This window comes from Papilio xuthus, unplaced genomic scaffold, assembly GCF_000836235.2.
Source record: "Papilio xuthus unplaced genomic scaffold, Pxut_1.1 DF824888.1, whole genome shotgun sequence".
NCBI classification, from domain to species: domain Eukaryota; kingdom Metazoa; phylum Arthropoda; class Insecta; order Lepidoptera; family Papilionidae; genus Papilio; species Papilio xuthus.
The window spans coordinates 3,479,028-3,499,112 of NW_013533761.1; the positions used below are offsets into that span (position 1 = coordinate 3,479,028).

Consider the following 20,085-nt stretch of genomic DNA (forward strand, 5'->3'; position numbering starts at 1 on the left):
TATGATGGACTTACCTGATATATTTTATCAGCAACGCGACATGCGACAGGTTCGACTTTCGGACAACATTTTCCTTCCACTTTAAGTTTCGTGAGTACAAACTGCTTTTCCATTGATTCGCTTATTTCTGGACACGTCTCGTTGAAGCTTTGGACTTGGAGCTGTACGAAAATGTATCATTTTAGATGCTGTAATAAATTAATTTAGGAAAATATTGAAGAGACTGAATGCAAAGGAAGTTGGCAAGATTAGACAAAATAAGAAATTTGTAGAAAAGAAGTATAATTTCCAAGTTGTAATACTTACAGTGCCGTTGAGGTCCACACAGGTGTAGTTGGTACAGAAGTCCTTGGAGGTCCACACCTCGCCGATGAGTCGCAGCACGCCCTCGCATACGCACGCCACCGGCTTGCATCGTCCGCAACACTGCTCGCTCTTATTCACCGAAGGTACGTACTCCCAGCCCTACACCATTGAATACAGAATATATTTTTGTACTAACTTCTAAGTAACATTTTGTAGATGCCTAATCTAATACACTCTACCCTCTACTACTCTTTTGTTTTCTATAATTGGTAAGTATAAAGCTTTATGCTAATAAAATATACATATAGAATCTTGTAATGATCGAATGCCCCAACCCGAAACTCACCGGTTGACAGCTATAGTCGCAGCTTTGCACGGTGGTCACCTTCTCCAATTTGCCGTCCTCTGCGCGTGCGCATTCGTAAGATTCGCATGCGTCTGTTGGCGATGTCCAGTTTTGTCCAACCTACCACATAAAAGATATTCAATTAATTCTAACAATATAATTGTGGAAATCCACTCATTTACTTGATTTTTAATAGATCGATATCTGAATCTAGTTCTTACCTCGTATATTTTATCATTCACTCTGCATGCGACAGGTTTGACCTTGGGACAGCATTTGCCTTCCATCTTTTCTTTAGTCAGCACAAACTGCTTTTCCATGGATTCACTTATTTCCGGACAGGTCTCGTTGAAGCTTTGGATTTGTAGCTAAAATAATTAAAACAAGATAAACAAAAGCAATCAGAGTTTATTAGATGTAAAATGCTACCAATGAGATACGGGCAAAGAGAGAGGACATACTTTATGTAACCAACCTTAGAGATAAAGACGAGGAGTCCTTGTGAGAGTGCGGTAACGTGTGTACTATTAGTAGCTACATCGGTAAGTCTTTTGTACTACTAAATATTGTTATTTACTTTTATAGTTTCCTAACTGAGTTAATACTCACTGTTCCGTTGAGATTGACACAGGTGTAGTTGGTGCAGAAGTCGGCAGAGGTCCACACCTCGCCAATGGGGTGCAGAACACCTTCACACACGCACGCCACCGGCTCACATGTACCACAGCACTGCTCGCTCTTGTTCGCCGATGGTATGTACTCCCAGCCCTGGATAAACAAGTATAGGTTAACTGAATTATAATAATAATAGATAAATGTTGATACGCGATTTGTTTAGATGGTCCTTCGAGTCGTATGTATTTTTCCCCACCGGAGAACCAACTACCGTCTTTTTTCTCTTTTCTCTATGTCTATTAATATGTAGTCAACCATAGATTAAAACAGCTCGTTTGTTTATATCAGCAGTGTTGATACTGACCGGTTGGCAGTCGTCATGGCAGTAGTGCACGGTGGTGAGCCGCTCCAGCCGGTCCCCTGTGCGCGCGCACTCGTACGATTCGCATGCGTTAGTTTCAGACGTCCAGTTCTCGCCAACCTAAAAACAATACATTTATCATCATATTCTATAATATCATATGAATATGTTGGCGATGTGTAATGTGATGTTCACCTGGTAGATCTTGTCATCGACGCGACAGGCGACAGGCTCGACCTTGGGGCAGCACTTGCCGGGCACCTTCTCCTCCGTCAGCACGAACTGCTTCTGCATCTCTTCCGATATCTTAGGACAGGTCTCGTTTGCGCTCTGCACTTGGAGCTGAATGGAAATAACATTTTACTTTAGGTTTAATCATTAAAATGTATTTAAATTACTAAATAAGACTTGTCTAAAATGATTTCTAAAGTTGTAAACTAGAGTGTAACCAACTTGATCTCTACAAACCAATTTGTGGTCATTCGGCATGAAGGTTGGCCTTGTATGAAGAATAATGTATACAAAGTGCAAAGTAGTCGTATGCTTACGGTTCCATTGAGGTCTACGCAGGTATAGTTGGTACAGAAGTCTGGTGAGGCCCAGGTCTGACCGATGGGGTGCAGCGTGTCCTCACACACGCACGCCACCGGCTTGCACTTGCCGCAGCATTGGCCGCTGTTCTCGTCAGCCGGGACGTACTCCCAACCCTGAGTAATTTTAACCAATTCCTTAATTATTATAAGACAGAGCCAATGCTATTTCCGAGAATTTATGTTCTTTGCAAAGCAAGTCTTCATTTTCTCAGTCTAGCAACACACCTCCAGTTTTTGCGGATGTTGGACTTTAAACGATGACAATGAATATTCTATGTATAATATTCTTAATTTTTGCTTAAATAAAAGAAGTCTCTTAATCTTTTGTAATTACCGGTTGACAGTCTTCGTCGCAGTATTGTTGTTTGGTGACCCTGTCGAGTTGTCCCTCGCCGACTTTGACACAGTGGTATGTCTCACAGGGGTTATCGGGCGACGTCCAGTTCTCGCCAACCTGTAGCCATTTATCATTTTAATTCCTTGTGAATACAAAAGGTATAGCATCTTTAGATCGTGTCAAGCTTTTTTACTTAGATACGAAAAATGATATTGTGTATTGAATTTGCCCCAATCTGTTTAAAGACCTCATTATCTGAGATATGGTGTTACCTTGTATACGTGGTGTTGGTACCGGCAGGCGGCTTGCACGGCGCGCGGGCAGCACTCGAAGGGCACCGGCAGCGCCTCCATCACGAACTCCTCGCTGGTGGCCAGCGGTGGGCACTCCGTGATGCCGCACTGAGGCACCGCGCCCACAGACTCCGCGTTACAGCGGCAGGACCGGCACGGCCCGTCCAGCCACACCGCATCCACCTGGGTACACGGCATAACGATATTCGTATCAGTCATAGTGCTTTGTAATTGACTTTTCTAAAAATGAGCTAATGAATTTTTACTCACATCCTTTAACACACTTTGCGGCACTTCTCTTGGTTTTTCTCCACCTCGAGCCGCTGCCTCCCACTCCAGCTTAGCAATGCATTTGTCTTTAGGCAGTACTGCAAAAAATATAAAAAAAATAGCTTGATAGTTATCCAATTTTTCACTACTCTTTCCTCAACATGTTCATCGCAAAACTTGTTACTTACCGCACTTGTGTTCGGGGCAGCATTGCCCGGGTTGCTCGGTAGTGTTGAGGTTATGGAACTCCGGGCATACTGGCGGTTTGGGGCAGGAGTCGCGGCGGCAGACGAGCTGGGCGCGCGGGCAGCAGCCGCTGCTGTCGATCACCCTCTCCATTCCAGGTTCCATTATTTCCACTTCGCTGTCCGGAGGAATGGCTTCGCACTCGCTCGCCGGTTTGCACTCTGTTAACATGGTCAACGTATGGCATTATCTCAAGGTAGGCAATGCATCTGCGGTTCCTCTAGTCTTGCAAACGTCCATGGGTGTCGATGAACACCTCGGTGTTCCCGCTCTTTGCTTTTACCTTATCTTATAAAAAGAAAATTATTAAGCTAAGTTATCCTTTACGAACTTACCGCATGAGAACTCTTTACATCCGCTGGGCGTGTTCTTTTGTTTCAACACTTGACCGAATCCGCACTCCATCTTTTTCGGTTCCTCGCAGTGTTTCTCAATCGGTTTCGGCACTAAAAGCAGAAGCAGATATGATAAATAGAAGCTAAAGTACGATAGGGGTCGCAGACCCTAAATAAAGATTAGTAGTATAATCTTACCACACATGTACTCTGGGCAGCATTGTCCGGGTTTGGCGGGCTTGGTGACCAGGTTCTCGTGTTCACCACACACAGACACAGTGCACGTTTGTTTTACACACGACACTTGTGCCTCATTTGAGTCCACCAGTTTGCTGCACGTACATTTAGTGCACGCGTCTTCCTTTAAAAGTAACAAGTTTTTAGTAATTGAGGTTATTTCTAGGACTTGATTGCTAGGATATTAATTTGTGATTTCTTAAAAATGAACTCCATGTACTTACTTGCCACTCGTCGCCCGAGTAATGTTCCTTTTTGGCGTCGCAAGGGAAGCACTTCTTGGGTTCAATACACGTGTTGTTCACTCGGACCTGCAACAACATTAAGGTTTTTATAAACATTTTATTTAATGTTCTATGTTTTATAATGGTTTTCTAGAGGACCCATTTTTACAATCAGCAGAAATTGGCTTGAAAATGACCAAAATTGAAGTTAAACCTGCAATAGTCTTTGCCGTAATCTTTATGTTACCTTTCCCTTAGGACAGAAGCAGCCATCGACGGGGAAGGTGTCGCATTTCTCCGGATTCTTTTCGAGAATGTCGTAATTCTCACACGTCCTCTCGCAATCGACGCATTCTCGGTACACCATTGGGCTTTCGCTGGAAATTAACACAATTGTTTCATGTACAAAAACTGGTAACTTAGTTTCTGTCCACGAATGTGTGCTTCGAAGTACTTTAAGTAACAATTTATTCTTATGGTTCAGCTACCTTAATACTAATTTATGACATTCTTATCTAATAAACGCATTATGTATTGTGTACTATGCATCTGAACTGACCATGGGTATGGGCAGAGTTCCTGATTACGCCACTGCAGACAGACGCCCTGGCGACGGCACTCGGCGGCGTACATCTCCAGCGAGGGGCAGGCGTCGGTCGTGTTCCACGCGCACAGATCATCCTCGCACTGCGCTATGTACTCTGCCGGGTCTACCAGCGCGTGACACTGTGCACAAAATACCAATAAATATAAATCATCTTGGTGGGATTTTAATGGATCATCATATAGACATTTTCCTTCTCCGGTGAGTTAGAAAAGTTTTTCGCTTCTACATCTATCTCCCGTCAATCCCGTCTTCTTGTTTCATGTCTCTTATCCACATTTTTTTAACCCTGTCGTCATGTCCACAACTTATCTCCCAGTACAAACATAAGGATGCCGGACTCAATGTACACTGACCTCTCCAAAGGTCTCGACGTTGTTGAGGACGAGACAGGGGTTGCGCTCTGGAGGCAAGGGGTCGCAGACAGGCTCGGGAAGGAAGTCGCCGCAGACCATCAGCACCGCCTCGTTCAGGACCGACAGGGTGTCTATATCTGCCTGCCAGCTCTTGCCATACTGAAGACAAAAATCGTAAGTTAGACACAATTAATAAAACAAAAACGTGTCGTTATATTTCATAAAGGTATCGGTACCAATTCAAAATCATCAGTGACGGTTCCGTTCCTGGTGATGAGTTTATCCTGGTATCCCATGCAGACGCCGCACAGACCCTCTGTCTGGTTGGCGTACTGGTACGACGGCACGCGGACTGAGAACTCCAACTTTGCTCGCAGCACTGACAACTGGAAAAGGATAATCAAAATCTTGTACTTCAATAGTTACATCATAAATTTAGTGTTGATACATTATTTATAAAATGTCTGTTTAAAAATAAATGCACATACTGTGACATTAGCATTGTTTATTTAGATCCGACTCAAGGGACCAAGTTTAATTAAGTAACCGAAAATACGATATGAAATACAGATATTTTAAAATAATATCTCACAAACCTCCACATGTATATCTGGCAGCTTGATTGTGACGTCTTCGCCGTTGACTTTACTTATTTCAGCCCATTCATTTTTCAGCGGATATTTGAACACGGGCTCGTCGTTTATAGTTGTCTGAATCTGAATACAAAATGGTATTTTTAGACGACGCTATAAACAATGCCTTAACGAGGATTAACAAGGATTTGAAATAAGCTTAGGCATGGTACTTAGTAGTTAGATATGTTCGATATGTTTCACTTACCATGTTTGAATAAGACTCCTTTGCGATCTGAACAATATTCTTTTCGTAAATCAAATAGATTGATTTCGTGCACGCAACATCTTTATTGTCAGCACACGGTTCGTTTGTCACGTAGACCTGGAAGACAAATTAAAACATTGGGAATATTGTTCACAATAAACTGTCTGGTCTGTCTTAACTCTTTGTGTCTTCTTGGATCCATTTTTACCTGATACTTGTGGTTTCCGGTCTCATTCCTGTCCCTAGATGCGAGGTAGGTGCAGTTGCCGAGGAAAGGCAAGTCGTCACCTTCAAACGTCTGGTACTTCGAAGGCGTTCCCAAACCGTGGCAAGTACCTACAAATAATCGACTTTAATATTAAGATTTGAAGGATGGATGTAATTTAATGAAACATTTGAACAAAATATTTTTACAATTATAAGCTTTGATTGCCATTAATTAAGATGAATAATGCCATGAGAAGATGCGTTCCAAGCTTTTTTATTTGTTTAAAGTTACTTACAGTCTAAGCAATCAGTAGGCGCTATACACTGGTCGCCCTTGCGCAGGCGTCCCTCCGGGCAGTAGCAGCCGGGGAAGCAGAGGCCGTCCTCCTGCTGGCTGCTGCGGCTGCCGGCGCCGACGCCAGCGCAGGTCGGCTCGCTGCGGCGCCGGTAGCAGTCGTAGTGAACCAGCGGCGCAGCGCACTCCGCCGCTGTTACACACATTGCATAACATTGTAAAAAAAACATGCACCAAACATGAACTGGCCCTTCGATCAGGATTACTGAAACTAAATGGGTTGTAAACTTTTTAAATTATACACAACTCAAAATATAATTAAGCTTTATATGTGTTCAATTTAAAACTAACATCTAATTCAGTGGTAAAATCGTCAGTTAAAATCTCTACTTACGACAATTCATATTCATTCTCCAGCTCTGTATGTCGAGATCCTTGTCGGCGGCGAGGCACTCCGCCACCAGCTGCTCCACGAACTTGCACCTGCACTCCTCCTCGGAGCGCTTGGTGCCATTCACCACCTGCTCAGCACACTCGCACACCTTCTCCAAGCAGATGGTCCGCCATTTGTCCAGGTTAAGAACCTTGGCGCATTGCGAGATCGGTTCTTTCCTGTCAATAATTTTTTTATTAATAATCCAATTGAGGCAATATTCTTTCATCAATTTGGTATTGCTTATAAAACATACGTAAAATAGGTTTGTGATCTTTTCTGTATTATACAGAGAATTATAGAAACTCTAATTGCTTAGACTTACGTAAGAACGTCGCACATGTCCCAACATTTCTTTTGTTCCTTGGGCGGAATAACCTTGGGCTGGCAGGCATCAGGCTTGAGGCCGGGCTTGGCCCAAGACCTACCGAACTGGTCGATGCTGACCGCCTGCTGGCCACTTGGAAGCCGACGGTCGTTGCTGGAGTCGCCGTCGTAAGCACCGCAGAGACCGTCCACACCACCCAAGTGTGTCTTAAGCAGCTATTATCCGAAAGAAAACATATAGGCGTAAAAGATAATTCAAGTTAATAATCGAAAGATTGATGGATTTATGGGATGGATTAAAATTATTAAACTAACCCCAATTTTGATATCACCATTAGTTGAATACAAGACGGTGAAGTTATATTTTCTAGACTTAATGGACACGCCGTTGCCAAGGCGGTCGACATCGAAGCTGTTCTTCTGGAAGCAAATCTTGCGAGTCTGCTCCACTGTGTATTCGAAGTTGTTGTATTCTATCATTAGATTTGGCTTCACGAGGATCAACTGGTCATCTTGGAGCACCATCAATTGATTTACGCAACCATCGGGGCGGCACTTCTTGCGGACTGAAAGGATCACGGTAAAAATTATGTTTTTGGGCTAGTGATGCGAAAATTATATTTGCCAAAACCATATTAACTTGAGATTATTGTCGCGAATATGACTTAAAATTTAACTTTGTTAGAAAAGGCAATGACAAGAAATTTAATTTTATTCCAATTTTTGAACAGTTAATTTTTCCAAAATATGTTACCAATAACTGTCCAGGCGTCGAAGCGGTTGTCTCTGGCGAGGATGTGGAAGCAGATGTCGTATTTGTATTCGACGCCATCGAAAGTATTAAAGGTGCGCCCTGTCACGTTGCAGTACACCGGCCGCTCCACTGGGGGCACGCACACGTACCTATGAACATAACATGGATATTGCCTACTTGACAAACTGACTAACATTCCGCTCTAACTTCTCTTGGCTTATCTTGTTAATAGACACAAGGAGAACCAAGACAATCGGATCTCAGCAAGCACTTAAATGGTTCTAAATGGTTATAGTTCCTATATAAAGACACCAAATAAAATCTAGTTTTTACATATTCAAGGTGCAAATCTTAACCTTTGACGATACTTACTGTGGACACTTATGAACGTCGGTTGGTACACTTTCCAGTTTGAGTGAGTAGTGCTGCGGGCAGAGAGGGGCGGAGCAGATGAGGGGCGGGAGGGTGGAGCCCGGCCTCGGCGGTGGGGGTAGTTTCGGGATGCATTTAAATTGCGGGCAGACTTCCTTGGACGAGGTGTCTTTCGTTAACGCAGGTTTATCCAGTGAGAATGCTTGATTTTGCTGCGGGAACTTCGGTCGGCCTGTAGAGAATATTCTTAATTTAAACACGTCATTTACCAAGAGCAAGGTCGTTTTTATAATTACTCATATTTTGGAATTGCTTACTTAATTTTGGCGAATGGTAATGATGTAAAAAAGATCACATTAAAGGAGTTTTAAGCTGTAGAAAGAGCATTGGTGTGAAAGCACGTACCAAAAGGTGTATATCCGCCTTTAGAGAATCCTCCCTTAGAAAAGGCAGTCTTCGAAAATCCACCCTTCCTCCCGTACCATGTCTTTGCTCCAGTTTGGTACCTCTGGTAGGAATTTCTTGGCCTTGGAGGCGGCAGGTCAGATGTCAACGATGATATGTAATTAGGACGGCCTGTTATGGTTTGGACAAAGTAACCACGCGGGCATTCCACTTTGGGACATTTCACAGCTGAAAATCAAACATTTTCAAATTAAAATTTTGGTTACAACAACTGTGAGTACTCACAACGATTCTCATTTCCGAATTACTTAACAACTCCATAACATTTTCTTATTCGGTACTTGCTAGTTTAAGATTATAGCTAAATAAAAATTGCCACATGTTACATATACAAGCCATATAAATAACTTTAAATACCAATAATTATTTTAATACTAGCTGTCGCCCGCGACTCCATCCGCATGGATATATAAAAAAACTTAAAATATAGATAAGTTAAATAAAAAGCAGCTCTTCAAGGCAGAAATTCGAAAAAAAAGAATAAATAGTATCCTATGTCCGTCTCCAGAATCTAAGCTACCTCCTCACCAATTTTCAGGCATATCGGTAAAGCCGTTCTTGAGTTATAAATAGTGTAACTTACGCGACTTTCTTATACAATTATTATACTGAGAAAAACGATAAATTTTGTATGTAAATATAATACCATTATACTTACATACGTATATACATAATGATATAGCGAAGCTTTATTTACATTATTATATGTAAGCCATAAAATATTCGCGAAATATAACAGCCAGATACACTTGCATTTATTAGGCTTATATACGTCATTGAATCATTTACCTATATTTCTATCCTCGTTCTTAGGTTCTATAAATAGAGTTTTCGGTACCTTCTCTAATCTTGGATGAAAATTTTCATAAAATGTAGCAATTTCTTTAATTTCCTTACGGCCTGTTAAAGATATGTTTCTATAAATTTTGTATTTGTTAATTTGCTAATTAATCACATCGTTCCTAAATCTCATACTCACTACACATATGTAGAAGATGGGAGTCTTGCATACATTAATTGCTAAAAATCTACACTTAAGCGATTGTTAAATATTCTGATTGTGCTTACGTTCTGGTTTTTGTGTGGTGGTGGTGGTGGCAGGCGGCGTGGCGCCAGCAATAGGCACGGCCGTGCTGATGAATGTGGGTTCTGTGACGGTGGTCTTAATGGCGGTGCTGGTGATGCAGTCGCGCTCGTCATCTCCGCAGTCCTGGAGGCCGTCGCACCACTTCTCCAGCGGCAAGCACAGCGCGCTCGTCGGGCAGATCCTGGTGCCGTCGGGGCATGCCTCGCACGAGCATTCGCATGTCGACGTTGACAGTTTTGGTACCATATCCTATTAAAAGAGTAACCATACTTAATATTATTAATGCGAAAGATTGAACGGATAAATATGTTCCTATATAACATCATATCGGCTGAACGGATCTAGATGGATTTGGAACAGAGATTAGTCTCCAACATGGCATATGCTACTCAGTTTTATATATTCAAAATAAAAGCCGTGAACGTAACTAACCGGCTCACACTTGCACTCCTTAATGGGCTTGCAGTCGGTGATGCCGCCCAGCTTGCACATGCACTCGTCGCATTCAGTGCCGCGGAAGATAGAACCGACCGCATACCTGAGGACACAACGTACTAAGAGTCAAATACAGTGGAACAAAAAAGTTTCTTGTTAGTTTATCATCAACCATTTCGTGTAATAGTATCGACACTTTAGAGTAAATTTTGCTATGAGATATGCATAAACTTAAAAAGATAATCTTACGTCATAAATCCTTCGACGCATGGACACTGGTCCCTGGAGACGCAGGTCTCGCCGTCAAAGTACTGGAGCTCTGTGCAGTTGCAGGCGGTCGGTCGCACGCCCGGGCACACCTCGCACCCGCTGCTGCTCGGAGTCGGTGTTGGAGCGACGGTTGTTGTCGTTGCTGAACAAGTTAATTATCTTTAAAGTCGTAAATTATCGTCAAAAGAAAAACTGTTTTCGGATTAAGGGATTACTATTTTCTAAGACATATCAAGCCGTACTAACATTGAAAAACTTGATATCCTAATTTAAACTATTCTTAAGAAAGATATCGTGATTGCTCGAATTGCAAGCCCAATGATTAAAAATTAATCATCATCAAGGAATCTTTTGTTTTAAATTATGATCATAAAGTACATGCACTCGATTTCTAAACATTTTATTACAAGGAACTTAAAACTTACGGTAAGGTTCGAAACATCCAATAGGCTCCACTCTCATCTCCATATTACGATTCCATTTGACTGGCAATATCTTTAAGTACTGAGCACGTATCGGCGGCCGGAACTCTGTCGTCACCACTGTGTCGCTGTCGTAGTTGGCCGGGAACTGTCGCACATCTCCGAGCATGTCCACCATGGGGCTGAACGGCAGCGACAAGTTGCACGAGAACAGCACGTTGTATGCGGTTACCCATCCTGTCACTCCACCCTTGGTCTTGATGCCGGTTATATTACGTGGTGCCATGAAGTCAAACTGTGGACAAAATAATTATTTACTGAATGTTCATACCGAAATGGTGTTCCTAATCTAAAATGAAATTTTTAGCTGTACTCATTATTCTGATGAGTTTATCCAAGTGTCTTTGTGTATTTATTATATGTATATTCTTTCAGCGAAGCCGTCTAGATTTTAGTTAACACTAACCTTGATCCATTGTCCAGGGGTACTGTAAGTTGGGCGCCATCCTCTTTCTCCATCGAGCTTCAAGAATGGTCGCGCCTCATTGTTGGAGGACACTTCAATGTTGTCCAAAGGCAGTTCGGCGTCTAAGCCCATAGCATCCGTACACTGCATTGGCTCAGGCTAGAAAATAAATTTAAATTACATTTAGTCCTATTACTGCCGAAGAGTCCTTAAGCTACCTCAGCGTACTCAGACATTATTTGGTCGCTCAGGAAGACCCTTAGCATATTTCTAAATCTACACTAAGGCATATCGTCGATGATATTGATTAAACTCACAGTTGTGACAGTGGTGGTAGGCACCGGCGTGGTGGTGATGGGTTCCTCACAGCCGATAAGCTCCAAGCGCACTGCAATACCCTTGTGCCACGTCAGCGGTCGGATGCGGATGAATTTCGCTTCGATGGGCGGCTCAATCATTTGCTGCAGGGGTTCGCTGCTGTCAACTGGACCTCGGAAGACCTGAGACGAAGATTACATTGCTTTGAATAGTGTATGTACATGAAGAACACATATACAATAAATTAATAAGATTAAAAATGGATACGCACAACAGGTAAATGAATACAGTGACTGCTAATAGAAATTTATGGGAAATTACTACAAATATAATAGTACTAAGCCTCTGTAGGGAAAACAGTAGGAATATGATAAGTGTTAACAAAATAAATTTAGCCTTTTATTATAGTATCAGAAGCTTTTAGTGGATTACCTTAGGTTTTCCATCAGGACCATCTACAGTAGAGAAGACGCTACCATCATCGCCATACATGACTTCATAGCTGGTGACGTAATGGTCGAACACGGGGCTGCCTTGCATCGTCACGCCATAGACAGGCTCCCGGTGAGGGAACTCGACTTGTATGTATTGATTCGTGTCCATAGTCTTTGGAGTCCAGCTGGCACCTGAATAAAAAAAGTACTTATATCATTAGGTTAAATATATTTTGGGGCTCTTAAACGATGTAACAGTATTTTAATATGAGAAATTTTAAGTTATTTTTATGAAGATTAAAACTATTATACCTTTACTGGAATAGACTTAACTTCTATTATTACTAAAACATTTATTAATTTCTTGAAGTATCCTTAGCATAAATTTTAGTTATTGTTTTCATATCCCACCTGATATATCTAGCGGTACACCATTTAATTCTGCATGCTGAGGTTCATACAAGGGACTGGATGAAGAGCTGGCGGTGAACGCAGACTTTGGTAAGGGTTCCGCATTCCATAGCAGATTTTTATACCTGTTTTAATTTAAGGCAAATTATTATATGAGATTATATCAAATTATTATTCAATATTGAATATTTTTAGTTTAATAAAATCTGTTATGATTTATAATACTAACTTTGTAGGATCACATTTTGGTGGCGGAGTATTTGTAGATTTGATAATAAGTGGCGTTTCCGTTGTCGGTACGGTCGTTTCTACAGACGGTTCCGTGGGAGCGTGTGTTGTTCCTTCCGTTGTAGATAACGTTGTTTTGGGCGGAAGAGTAGGTGTCGGCGTAACTTCAACCGTAGTTGGTGTCCAAGTAGAAGAAATTGTCACTGTAGTGGGTTTCGTCGGTGCTATGGTGGGGAATGTAGCCGGAGTGGTTTTGGGTTCGAGGATATAGGTCATATGCGTAGGCCCAACTGAGGTGAAGATGGAAACACAGTCAGTGGTATCACAGTGTAATGCGTTGTCGAGACACTGACATTTCTCGCAGCCGTGAACCACAACACCGCCAGGCTGAACAAAAAAAACGATAAATGTTTAAATATTTGACACGAATCTTTGTATTATGTGCTAAATATCATTGTTCTAAAGTACCTTAATTCTGTGGCCTTCATCGTAACAAGTGCAGTCCTTGATAGGTACACAGGTCTTGTCATCGCGCCATTTCGATCCAAACTCGCATTTTATATTTGCAATCGACTCATCGATGCAGGCTTTTACACATTTCTGTAAAATTAATGCAAATTAATTAACTAAAATAATTCTCTTCCAGTTTTAACTATATTTTTAGTCTGAACCAATTATTCGACAATTTAACTCAACTCTCATCTAATACAAACAGTACAAAAATGTATTGTATACCTGTCCCGGGAGACATTCTCCTCTCTCCCGTAATGTCTGTAGGAAATGTTCGCACAGGTTGTCGCAGGGGTACGCGCAGGAGGAGAACACCTGGCCAGGCGGGCACAGGGGACTCGTTGGCAGAGGAGGGGTAGCTGTTAATCAAATTTACGTAGTACTTGAAAATATTTTATTGGTTTATCAGGGCGAAAAGAACTATTTTAGAACTATACTGTAAGCTCAGATGAAACTCAATAAGGAACCTTACCTATCGTAGAAGATGCAGTCGTAACAAATGATTCGGACGTAAAGATTCTCGGAACTGAAAATAGTGAGTTGTTTAAAATTTAAAATTATATAATATTGATACAATAACGTGCCATTATAAAGTACCAGCAAGTTTTTGAAAGGATGCATGTGAAATACCAATGAATAATGTGGCAAGATTCAAACGTAGATTTACCTCCAGGTGATTCTGTAGCGGTGACCCCGGTCGGTGCTGTTTCTTCAGCTGCTAAAATCAGACACGTAAAAAAAAGGTAAAAAAGGTAAAAAGGAAAAACAAGATAATCATTATCCTTAAAATAGCATTGTAATAACTAATCATACAGCTTCATGAATTCTAATCTACCTAAGTACTTCGATCTTAACAATTGTAATGATAGTGATGATAAATTAGTAAGCCCCAAGAATGTGATGTGCTTTAAAAACATTCGATCAAGTAAAAGACCAAGGCTCCTGAGAACTACGTGCAAAGCTTTCTTGTAGAAAAAAATCTGGTGAGTACCAGGTGTAGCAGCTGTTGTGGTGGTGATTGGTTTCTCGCACTCCGGTCGCACTGCGTATACAGCCTGGGGCCAGTCGCACACCATGGTTACCGGGTTGTACAGGAGACCTTCCCCGCATTGCTTAAGCACGGCGTGCGGTTCCTTTGTGGTGCCCACTTCGGGGGTGCATTCGTAGAACTTGCTGCAATCCGTGGGGTGCGGGTGGTTGGGATGCGTGCTGTTCATGCATCGGAACGGCTCTGTAAGGATGGACGATGGTTTTCGTATTTTTTGGGTAACTCTCAGTGGCATTAAATAGACGAAGTGGCAAGCGGGTTTTCCCAAATAGGTTTAACAGATAGGATCAAGGAATCATAAAATATCCCTTTTCGCGAACCAAGGATCGAGTTCGATGGAATAAAAGTTATGTAAAACACATACGTATAGTATTCCCAGAAGATAGCAAGTTCATAAATGGACTAAGTAATACAGACTGATGTTGATGATGGAGCTAGGAAGATTTATTTTGTACCTTCACATTTGCAATAGACACGTATCTCGAAGTCAGGGCAGACATCCTCTGGTACGCGACAGACCAAGCCCTGCTCCAGGCTGCACTCTACATTTAGACCAGTCTCCTTGGCGGTCTTGTGACCTACGACGGTGCGGCATTCGATCGTCTTCATCATATCTGGCTTGCACATTGGGGCGCCTACCACCTACAGGTATCAGTTTACATTCAAGTGAGCTTTATTAAAACAATTATACATAAGCTCTTTCCAAAGTTCCTGGGAAAAAAGAATTGGAAAAAAAATGTGTTTAAAATGCAGCAAATAGATGATTGCGCTATTTCCTCGGTAAGTCTGTTGTTTTAATTAAGGTTAGGTTAGTTATTTTGAAGATAATTGATTCCTCGCTATATTTTGCAATTATATTTTTCTCACCAGTTCGTTGGGTCTAGGTAACGGTTCGTTTTCTATGGAGGCGCCGTCGGGTGCGATCTCCGCCGGTCCTCGGTTGAGCCAGGGCGTCCAACCGGTGACGCAGCCTAGCGGCTGGTCGTGCGGCTTCGGTGACGTAGGGGGACCCGATGGTGTTGTCTGTTTGACAAATTTAAAATGTTATAAACGACCAATTCAATTACAATAAGTCCAGTTGTTAAAAGTATTGAATAAAGACTCACATCAGTTGTAGGGCAAGGTTGGCCGGAACAGACTTTAGTCTTTTTGGAGCATCTGCATGTGTGGCAGTCGTCCGCCTCTATGACGTCACCCTCGAGGATCTCCCTGCCATCCTCCAGGGTCATGCAGACGGGACGGCACTTAGCGCGCGGGACGCACTCTGTCAGGGAGCTGTTCGAATACACCGTGCCCTCGGGACACGTCTTGTTGGCCTGGCAACCTTGGGATAGAAGTAATGATTAGTACATACAAAGAACTGACCAGGAATGCAAAAGATACAAAGAATAAGGTAGTTTTCTTTGAAGGCATACCTTCTATGCAAGACTCTTTCTCGCAGACGGCCTTTAACTTATCGTAGTCGAGCATGTTGTCGCAAGTCTCGGGCGGGCAGGGTGACATACACGAGTTGTAGTTACTGCACTTGGTGTCGCACTGCATCGCTGAACAAGGTTATTGAGAAAGGTCAAATATGGTCTTTTTATTACAAATATCGCAATGGAATTGTGATGTCAATTGTTATACTTACGGCAAAGGTCCTGCTTGCGCCAGTCAAAGGTAACTCCTCGTGCGGCGCAGGCGTACGCGTAGTTAGCTATAGCGGCGCACGCGCAGCGGCAGTCATCGCCGGCGTCGCAAGCGCACGCGTCCGCCTCGCAGGCGCGCACGTGCGCCTCCACCGGCACCTCCGCGTGGCACAGCGAGAACGGGAACCGCTTCAACGCTCCACATGTTGTGGTCGCCCATTCTTTACGTTGTGGTCGTTGCTTACAATGGTCCTGAAACATCGGTAATATAAATTATTTCAAATTATAGCGGCTATCGTACGCTTAATATATAAAAAATGTTTATAATGTACGTGATAAAAAAAATTGAATAAGGTATTCTTACCGCTACTTCTTGAGGCTTTGGACATGTTGGCTTCAGTTTCCAGGAGTCGGCAAATATAAGAGCGGATGTTTCGGCGAATCCGCCGCCAGATGGCGTTTGGAAGTCGTCGCGCATGTCCGAGTTGTAGTTACCGCATAAACCTTTCACCTGTGACAAATGACTTCAGTTGTAGAACAAAAGTGACCACGCTAAACTTATTGTCCCTTTATAAGCATCTATAAGAACTGACCCTGTTCTGCCACATAGCGTCGACCTTGACATAGACGCGCAGTTCGCGGTCCCACTGCAAGCTCATGCCGAGGCTGGGTACATCGGCAAACACGTACGCGCCTGCGATGCGGAGCTTTATCCTAAAAGTGTCCCAAGAAATTAAGAGCTGTATTTATAAGACGTGATTGAAACGAATGGGAAGAATATTTGTAGTTAATTTTAAACTCTTTAGATCAGATGAATAAACACCATACCTCTTCAAATTAGTGGCATCAGGTAATGGTGCTCCCTGTGAGAGTGAGATGGACTCCTCGCTGCCGTCGGCGTTGGTGACCCTGAGGGTCACGGACTTGGAGCAGGTAGCGCCGGTTGTTCCGCACGGCACGTTCTGAATATCAAGAACATCTCGTATATTCTGATTTCATAATCATAACTCCGATATTCACAATATCTAATAAACCTATTAATGTGATAAAGATTTAAAAACATCAAATACTTCAAATTTTTTAATGAGCTTAGTAGAAATTTGGGTATAATTTCTCCTTGTATCACACAACAAACCTGAATCTCAACACTGAAGCCATCTTGTCCGTCCATGGATCCCTTGGCGAGGAGGTATGTGCAGACGCCCTCAAAATCGTAGTGAGTACCGTCGAAAGTGGCGAGGTGGGAGTCACCCCATGCGCTGCATACGCCAGAGCAAGCGCGCGCGCTGCACGACCAGCTGCCACTCTTGCATTCGCTACACGAACAAATTCAATATAAAGTCTTCCCATACATTTTTTCCTCGGAACCTACAACACTTTTGCTTACTTTTGACATGAAAGATATCACTAAAATAAAATATGGGACAAAGTGGCACTATAGCTGATAGACCAGCATTAGTTCAGTGTTTTATCGATGGACTTATGTTCGAATCTTATTCACTTTAAAGCCGTTAATATTTTACGTTTTATTTTTGATCTATTATCTATATATCTATCTTTCTATCTATATTGTATTAAAAAAACACGTAGCGTTTTCTAATTAAATATTTATTTACATCAATTTAGTTAAAACAATAAACGTAATTAAAAATATCTAGATTGTTTAATTGTGAGTTATGTAAACAGGTTTACGTTTGCGTAAGCAGCGAATTGTAACAGACATGGTGACACACTTTTGTAATTTTTACGCGTATGGAATTTAATTTCGAAATATAACTTTTATATTTGTTTAATTCTTAAACTTTACCAATAGGGGGCGTAGCTCAGATGGTAGAGCGCTCGCTTAGCATGCGAGAGGTACCGGGATCGATACCCGGCGCCTCCAATTTCTTTTTTTGAATTTTGGTAAAATGTTTTTAAATCTAAATCTGCACTATATCTCGGAAAACAATAATGATTTTTCTTTGCATAAGTACAGAAAAATAGAAAAACATATTTTGGTACTTTTCTATAAGTGAGCATGAATTTACAAAAAGAAATTGGAGGCGCCGGGTATCGATCCCGGTACCTCTCGCATGCTAAGCGAGCGCTCTACCATCTGAGCTACGCCCCCTGATAGCGTAGTGAGTGAAAATTGGCAAGTGAAGACATACCTTAACTTTTTAAATTTATTTTATTTTTGTCACGGTTTTACGCCCTAATAACTCACCATGTGTTGCATTCTTCCTGCATCTTCTCCCCGTCAGCATAGCTCCTGCCGCCGTGGTGGCAGGGGCAGTTAGTGGGTTGCACACACTTGCCCGACCCCGTGTCCAACACGAAGCCCTTCTTGCATTGGCAGCCTGGCCGGCACTCGCTCGCACGCGTCAAAGGAGGTAGATGCATGTTCTGTACAACCAAATATGTCCTACAAAAACTAAACTCAACTGATTGAAATAATTACCAAGTTTGGCAAAACATTTAAAAAAATTGATTATTATCATTTCTTTTAGTGGTTAACAATTGTAATGAAATCAAATCATTGTATGACAATGAATGAATTGTAATGATGCATTGTGATATAATGTCACTGTTAAGTTATAAATATCGCCAGTTATAAATTTTACTATTTGAATTTGACAAGATGAGAACTGATTGAAATCGCGACTGACCTTGCAGGTGAGTGGCTCCGCTAGCTCGCAGGTGGTGAATTCTCTATGCTGTAATGAGCTGCAGTTACTACGCAGGTCCTCAGCGGGCGGATATCGCAAGATCTCCTCGGGTGTGGCCGGCACGCAGTCCCATCTCGCACCAACGCATGTACTGTACACAATCAACTGGACATTAGTCTCCTCAATCTCCCAAGACTTGTTAATACAATTCAAAGAAAGTTATGTACCAAAGTTCGCGCTCTCGTGTGCCGGCCCTTACTTCTTTGTAACCAGGCATGAACTCCATACCCTTGTGGAAGCAGGGACACAGAGCGATAGGAACACAAACATTGCTGCTGTCCAGTACCTGATAGTTATTAATTATATTAAAACATGAATAAAACATGGTAAAACCGATTGCAAATTTCGTTAAACAGTAGACCAGATTGTTTTACCTGTCCAGTAGGACAAGCGCATCCCTCAACGCAGGTCGGTTTGCACGTGCTCTTAGCGGTGAGGGCTACGTCCGTGCAAGTCCGCACGCAGCTATCCGCACACACCGTGTACTCCTGGCCACCGGTACATGATAGCTCTGGAAAAGACCAAACAAATAATTCCATGCTTGAATTTAGTGCTTTTATTTTCCTTAATTTAAACGTCGTTTTAAAATATGTCAGTCTCAAGAAAAGAATTGAAAATTTATTGCTGTTATTTGACAAACAAAATTTGTTAGTCTTATAATATATATAGTCTGTAACATCCAAAGTTACAAATACGAAGTTTAGTTTGTTCGAAAGTAAGACATTTGTAATTGTAACTGACCGCACTCCTTGACGTTGTATCTCCATTGCACGTGCCGTCCGTTGGCCGCGCACGCCATCGCGTAGTCGCCGAGCATGGGGCACAGACAGCGAGACACGTCGCCGCTGCATGCGCACATGTCGTACAGACAGTTCTCGTAGTATGGCTGCACATCCACATACCAATGGCAAGCTGGAATACGAACACCGTCAAATTAAAGTTCCCTCAAAGTTTCAATATAGGAAACTGCAGAACTACTATCGTATTTCTCCCGTCCAATTTAATAGACCAAATTTATTCACTATACTGATGCAGTCAATAAAAAAAACCTTCTCTAAAGGACTTACATTCAAATAATGCACTCTTCAATATGCTGCAGTATTTCTCAGCAGCTTCTTTATTTTCCACGTTGGCATGGCAAGGGTTCTCTGGTTCTTTGGTGGCGATGTCATTACAAAACTCTCTGGTCTTCCATTTGTTGGCAAATGCGAAAGCCGATTGCTCCACGTCACCCTCAGGTGTTAGGAAATCGTCTTTTTGATTCAAATTGAAAGTTCCACAAAGACCCTGGGAATGATTGT

General features: G+C 42.2%; 1 protein-coding gene and 2 non-coding genes across 6 annotated transcripts in view; 1 reads left to right on the top strand and 2 right to left on the bottom strand.

Moving 5' to 3' along the window:
* The window catches only part of Hml (hemolectin), a 31,031-nt gene that overhangs the window by 2,520 nt on the left and 8,426 nt on the right, over positions 1-20,085 (bottom strand). Inside the window, exons 19-77 of one of the 4 annotated variants that reach the window (XM_013325043.1) lie at positions 19,852-20,071; positions 19,526-19,696; positions 19,159-19,295; positions 18,952-19,070; positions 18,725-18,875; positions 18,283-18,461; positions 17,209-17,389; positions 16,902-17,035; positions 16,667-16,787; positions 16,438-16,584; positions 16,076-16,325; positions 15,861-15,989; positions 15,552-15,769; positions 15,313-15,468; positions 14,901-15,087; positions 14,389-14,628; positions 14,065-14,112; positions 13,870-13,923; positions 13,623-13,756; positions 13,356-13,487; positions 12,889-13,274; positions 12,660-12,784; positions 12,247-12,440; positions 11,814-11,996; positions 11,497-11,655; positions 11,034-11,325; positions 10,588-10,750; positions 10,336-10,441; positions 9,885-10,152; positions 9,606-9,716; positions 8,757-8,984; positions 8,352-8,583; positions 7,980-8,128; positions 7,541-7,791; positions 7,224-7,441; positions 6,860-7,077; positions 6,467-6,658; positions 6,172-6,299; positions 5,964-6,080; positions 5,720-5,839; positions 5,360-5,509; positions 5,124-5,282; positions 4,723-4,889; positions 4,411-4,540; positions 4,164-4,250; positions 3,901-4,063; positions 3,703-3,813; positions 3,310-3,528; positions 3,122-3,219; positions 2,831-3,034; positions 2,556-2,675; positions 2,177-2,335; positions 1,824-1,970; positions 1,632-1,748; positions 1,262-1,420; positions 874-1,020; positions 653-772; positions 307-465; positions 15-161 (exon numbers count right to left, since the gene is read on the bottom strand). In XM_013325043.1, the coding sequence (XP_013180497.1) occupies positions 15-161; positions 307-465; positions 653-772; positions 874-1,020; positions 1,262-1,420; positions 1,632-1,748; positions 1,824-1,970; positions 2,177-2,335; positions 2,556-2,675; positions 2,831-3,034; positions 3,122-3,219; positions 3,310-3,528; positions 3,703-3,813; positions 3,901-4,063; positions 4,164-4,250; positions 4,411-4,540; positions 4,723-4,889; positions 5,124-5,282; positions 5,360-5,509; positions 5,720-5,839; positions 5,964-6,080; positions 6,172-6,299; positions 6,467-6,658; positions 6,860-7,077; positions 7,224-7,441; positions 7,541-7,791; positions 7,980-8,128; positions 8,352-8,583; positions 8,757-8,984; positions 9,606-9,716; positions 9,885-10,152; positions 10,336-10,441; positions 10,588-10,750; positions 11,034-11,325; positions 11,497-11,655; positions 11,814-11,996; positions 12,247-12,440; positions 12,660-12,784; positions 12,889-13,274; positions 13,356-13,487; positions 13,623-13,756; positions 13,870-13,923; positions 14,065-14,112; positions 14,389-14,628; positions 14,901-15,087; positions 15,313-15,468; positions 15,552-15,769; positions 15,861-15,989; positions 16,076-16,325; positions 16,438-16,584; positions 16,667-16,787; positions 16,902-17,035; positions 17,209-17,389; positions 18,283-18,461; positions 18,725-18,875; positions 18,952-19,070; positions 19,159-19,295; positions 19,526-19,696; positions 19,852-20,071 (9,711 nt within the window). Of the gene's footprint in view, positions 1-14; positions 162-306; positions 466-652; positions 773-873; positions 1,021-1,261; positions 1,421-1,631; positions 1,749-1,823; positions 1,971-2,176; positions 2,336-2,555; positions 2,676-2,830; positions 3,035-3,121; positions 3,220-3,309; positions 3,529-3,702; positions 3,814-3,900; positions 4,064-4,163; positions 4,251-4,410; positions 4,541-4,722; positions 4,890-5,123; positions 5,283-5,359; positions 5,510-5,719; positions 5,840-5,963; positions 6,081-6,171; positions 6,300-6,466; positions 6,659-6,859; positions 7,078-7,223; positions 7,442-7,540; positions 7,792-7,979; positions 8,129-8,351; positions 8,584-8,756; positions 8,985-9,605; positions 9,717-9,884; positions 10,153-10,335; positions 10,442-10,587; positions 10,751-11,033; positions 11,326-11,496; positions 11,656-11,813; positions 11,997-12,246; positions 12,441-12,659; positions 12,785-12,888; positions 13,275-13,355; positions 13,488-13,622; positions 13,757-13,869; positions 13,924-14,064; positions 14,116-14,388; positions 14,629-14,900; positions 15,088-15,312; positions 15,469-15,551; positions 15,770-15,860; positions 15,990-16,075; positions 16,326-16,437; positions 16,585-16,666; positions 16,788-16,901; positions 17,036-17,208; positions 17,390-18,282; positions 18,462-18,724; positions 18,876-18,951; positions 19,071-19,158; positions 19,296-19,525; positions 19,697-19,851; positions 20,072-20,085 lie in introns of all 4 variants that reach the window. The other 3 variants (XM_013325042.1, XM_013325045.1, XM_013325044.1) reach the window with 3 other exon arrangements.
* Positions 17,886-17,958, top strand: TRNAA-AGC (transfer RNA alanine (anticodon AGC)). The gene has a single exon. It is a non-coding gene; the product is annotated as a tRNA-Ala (tRNA).
* On the bottom strand, positions 18,114-18,186 carry TRNAA-AGC (transfer RNA alanine (anticodon AGC)). The gene has a single exon. It is a non-coding gene; the product is annotated as a tRNA-Ala (tRNA).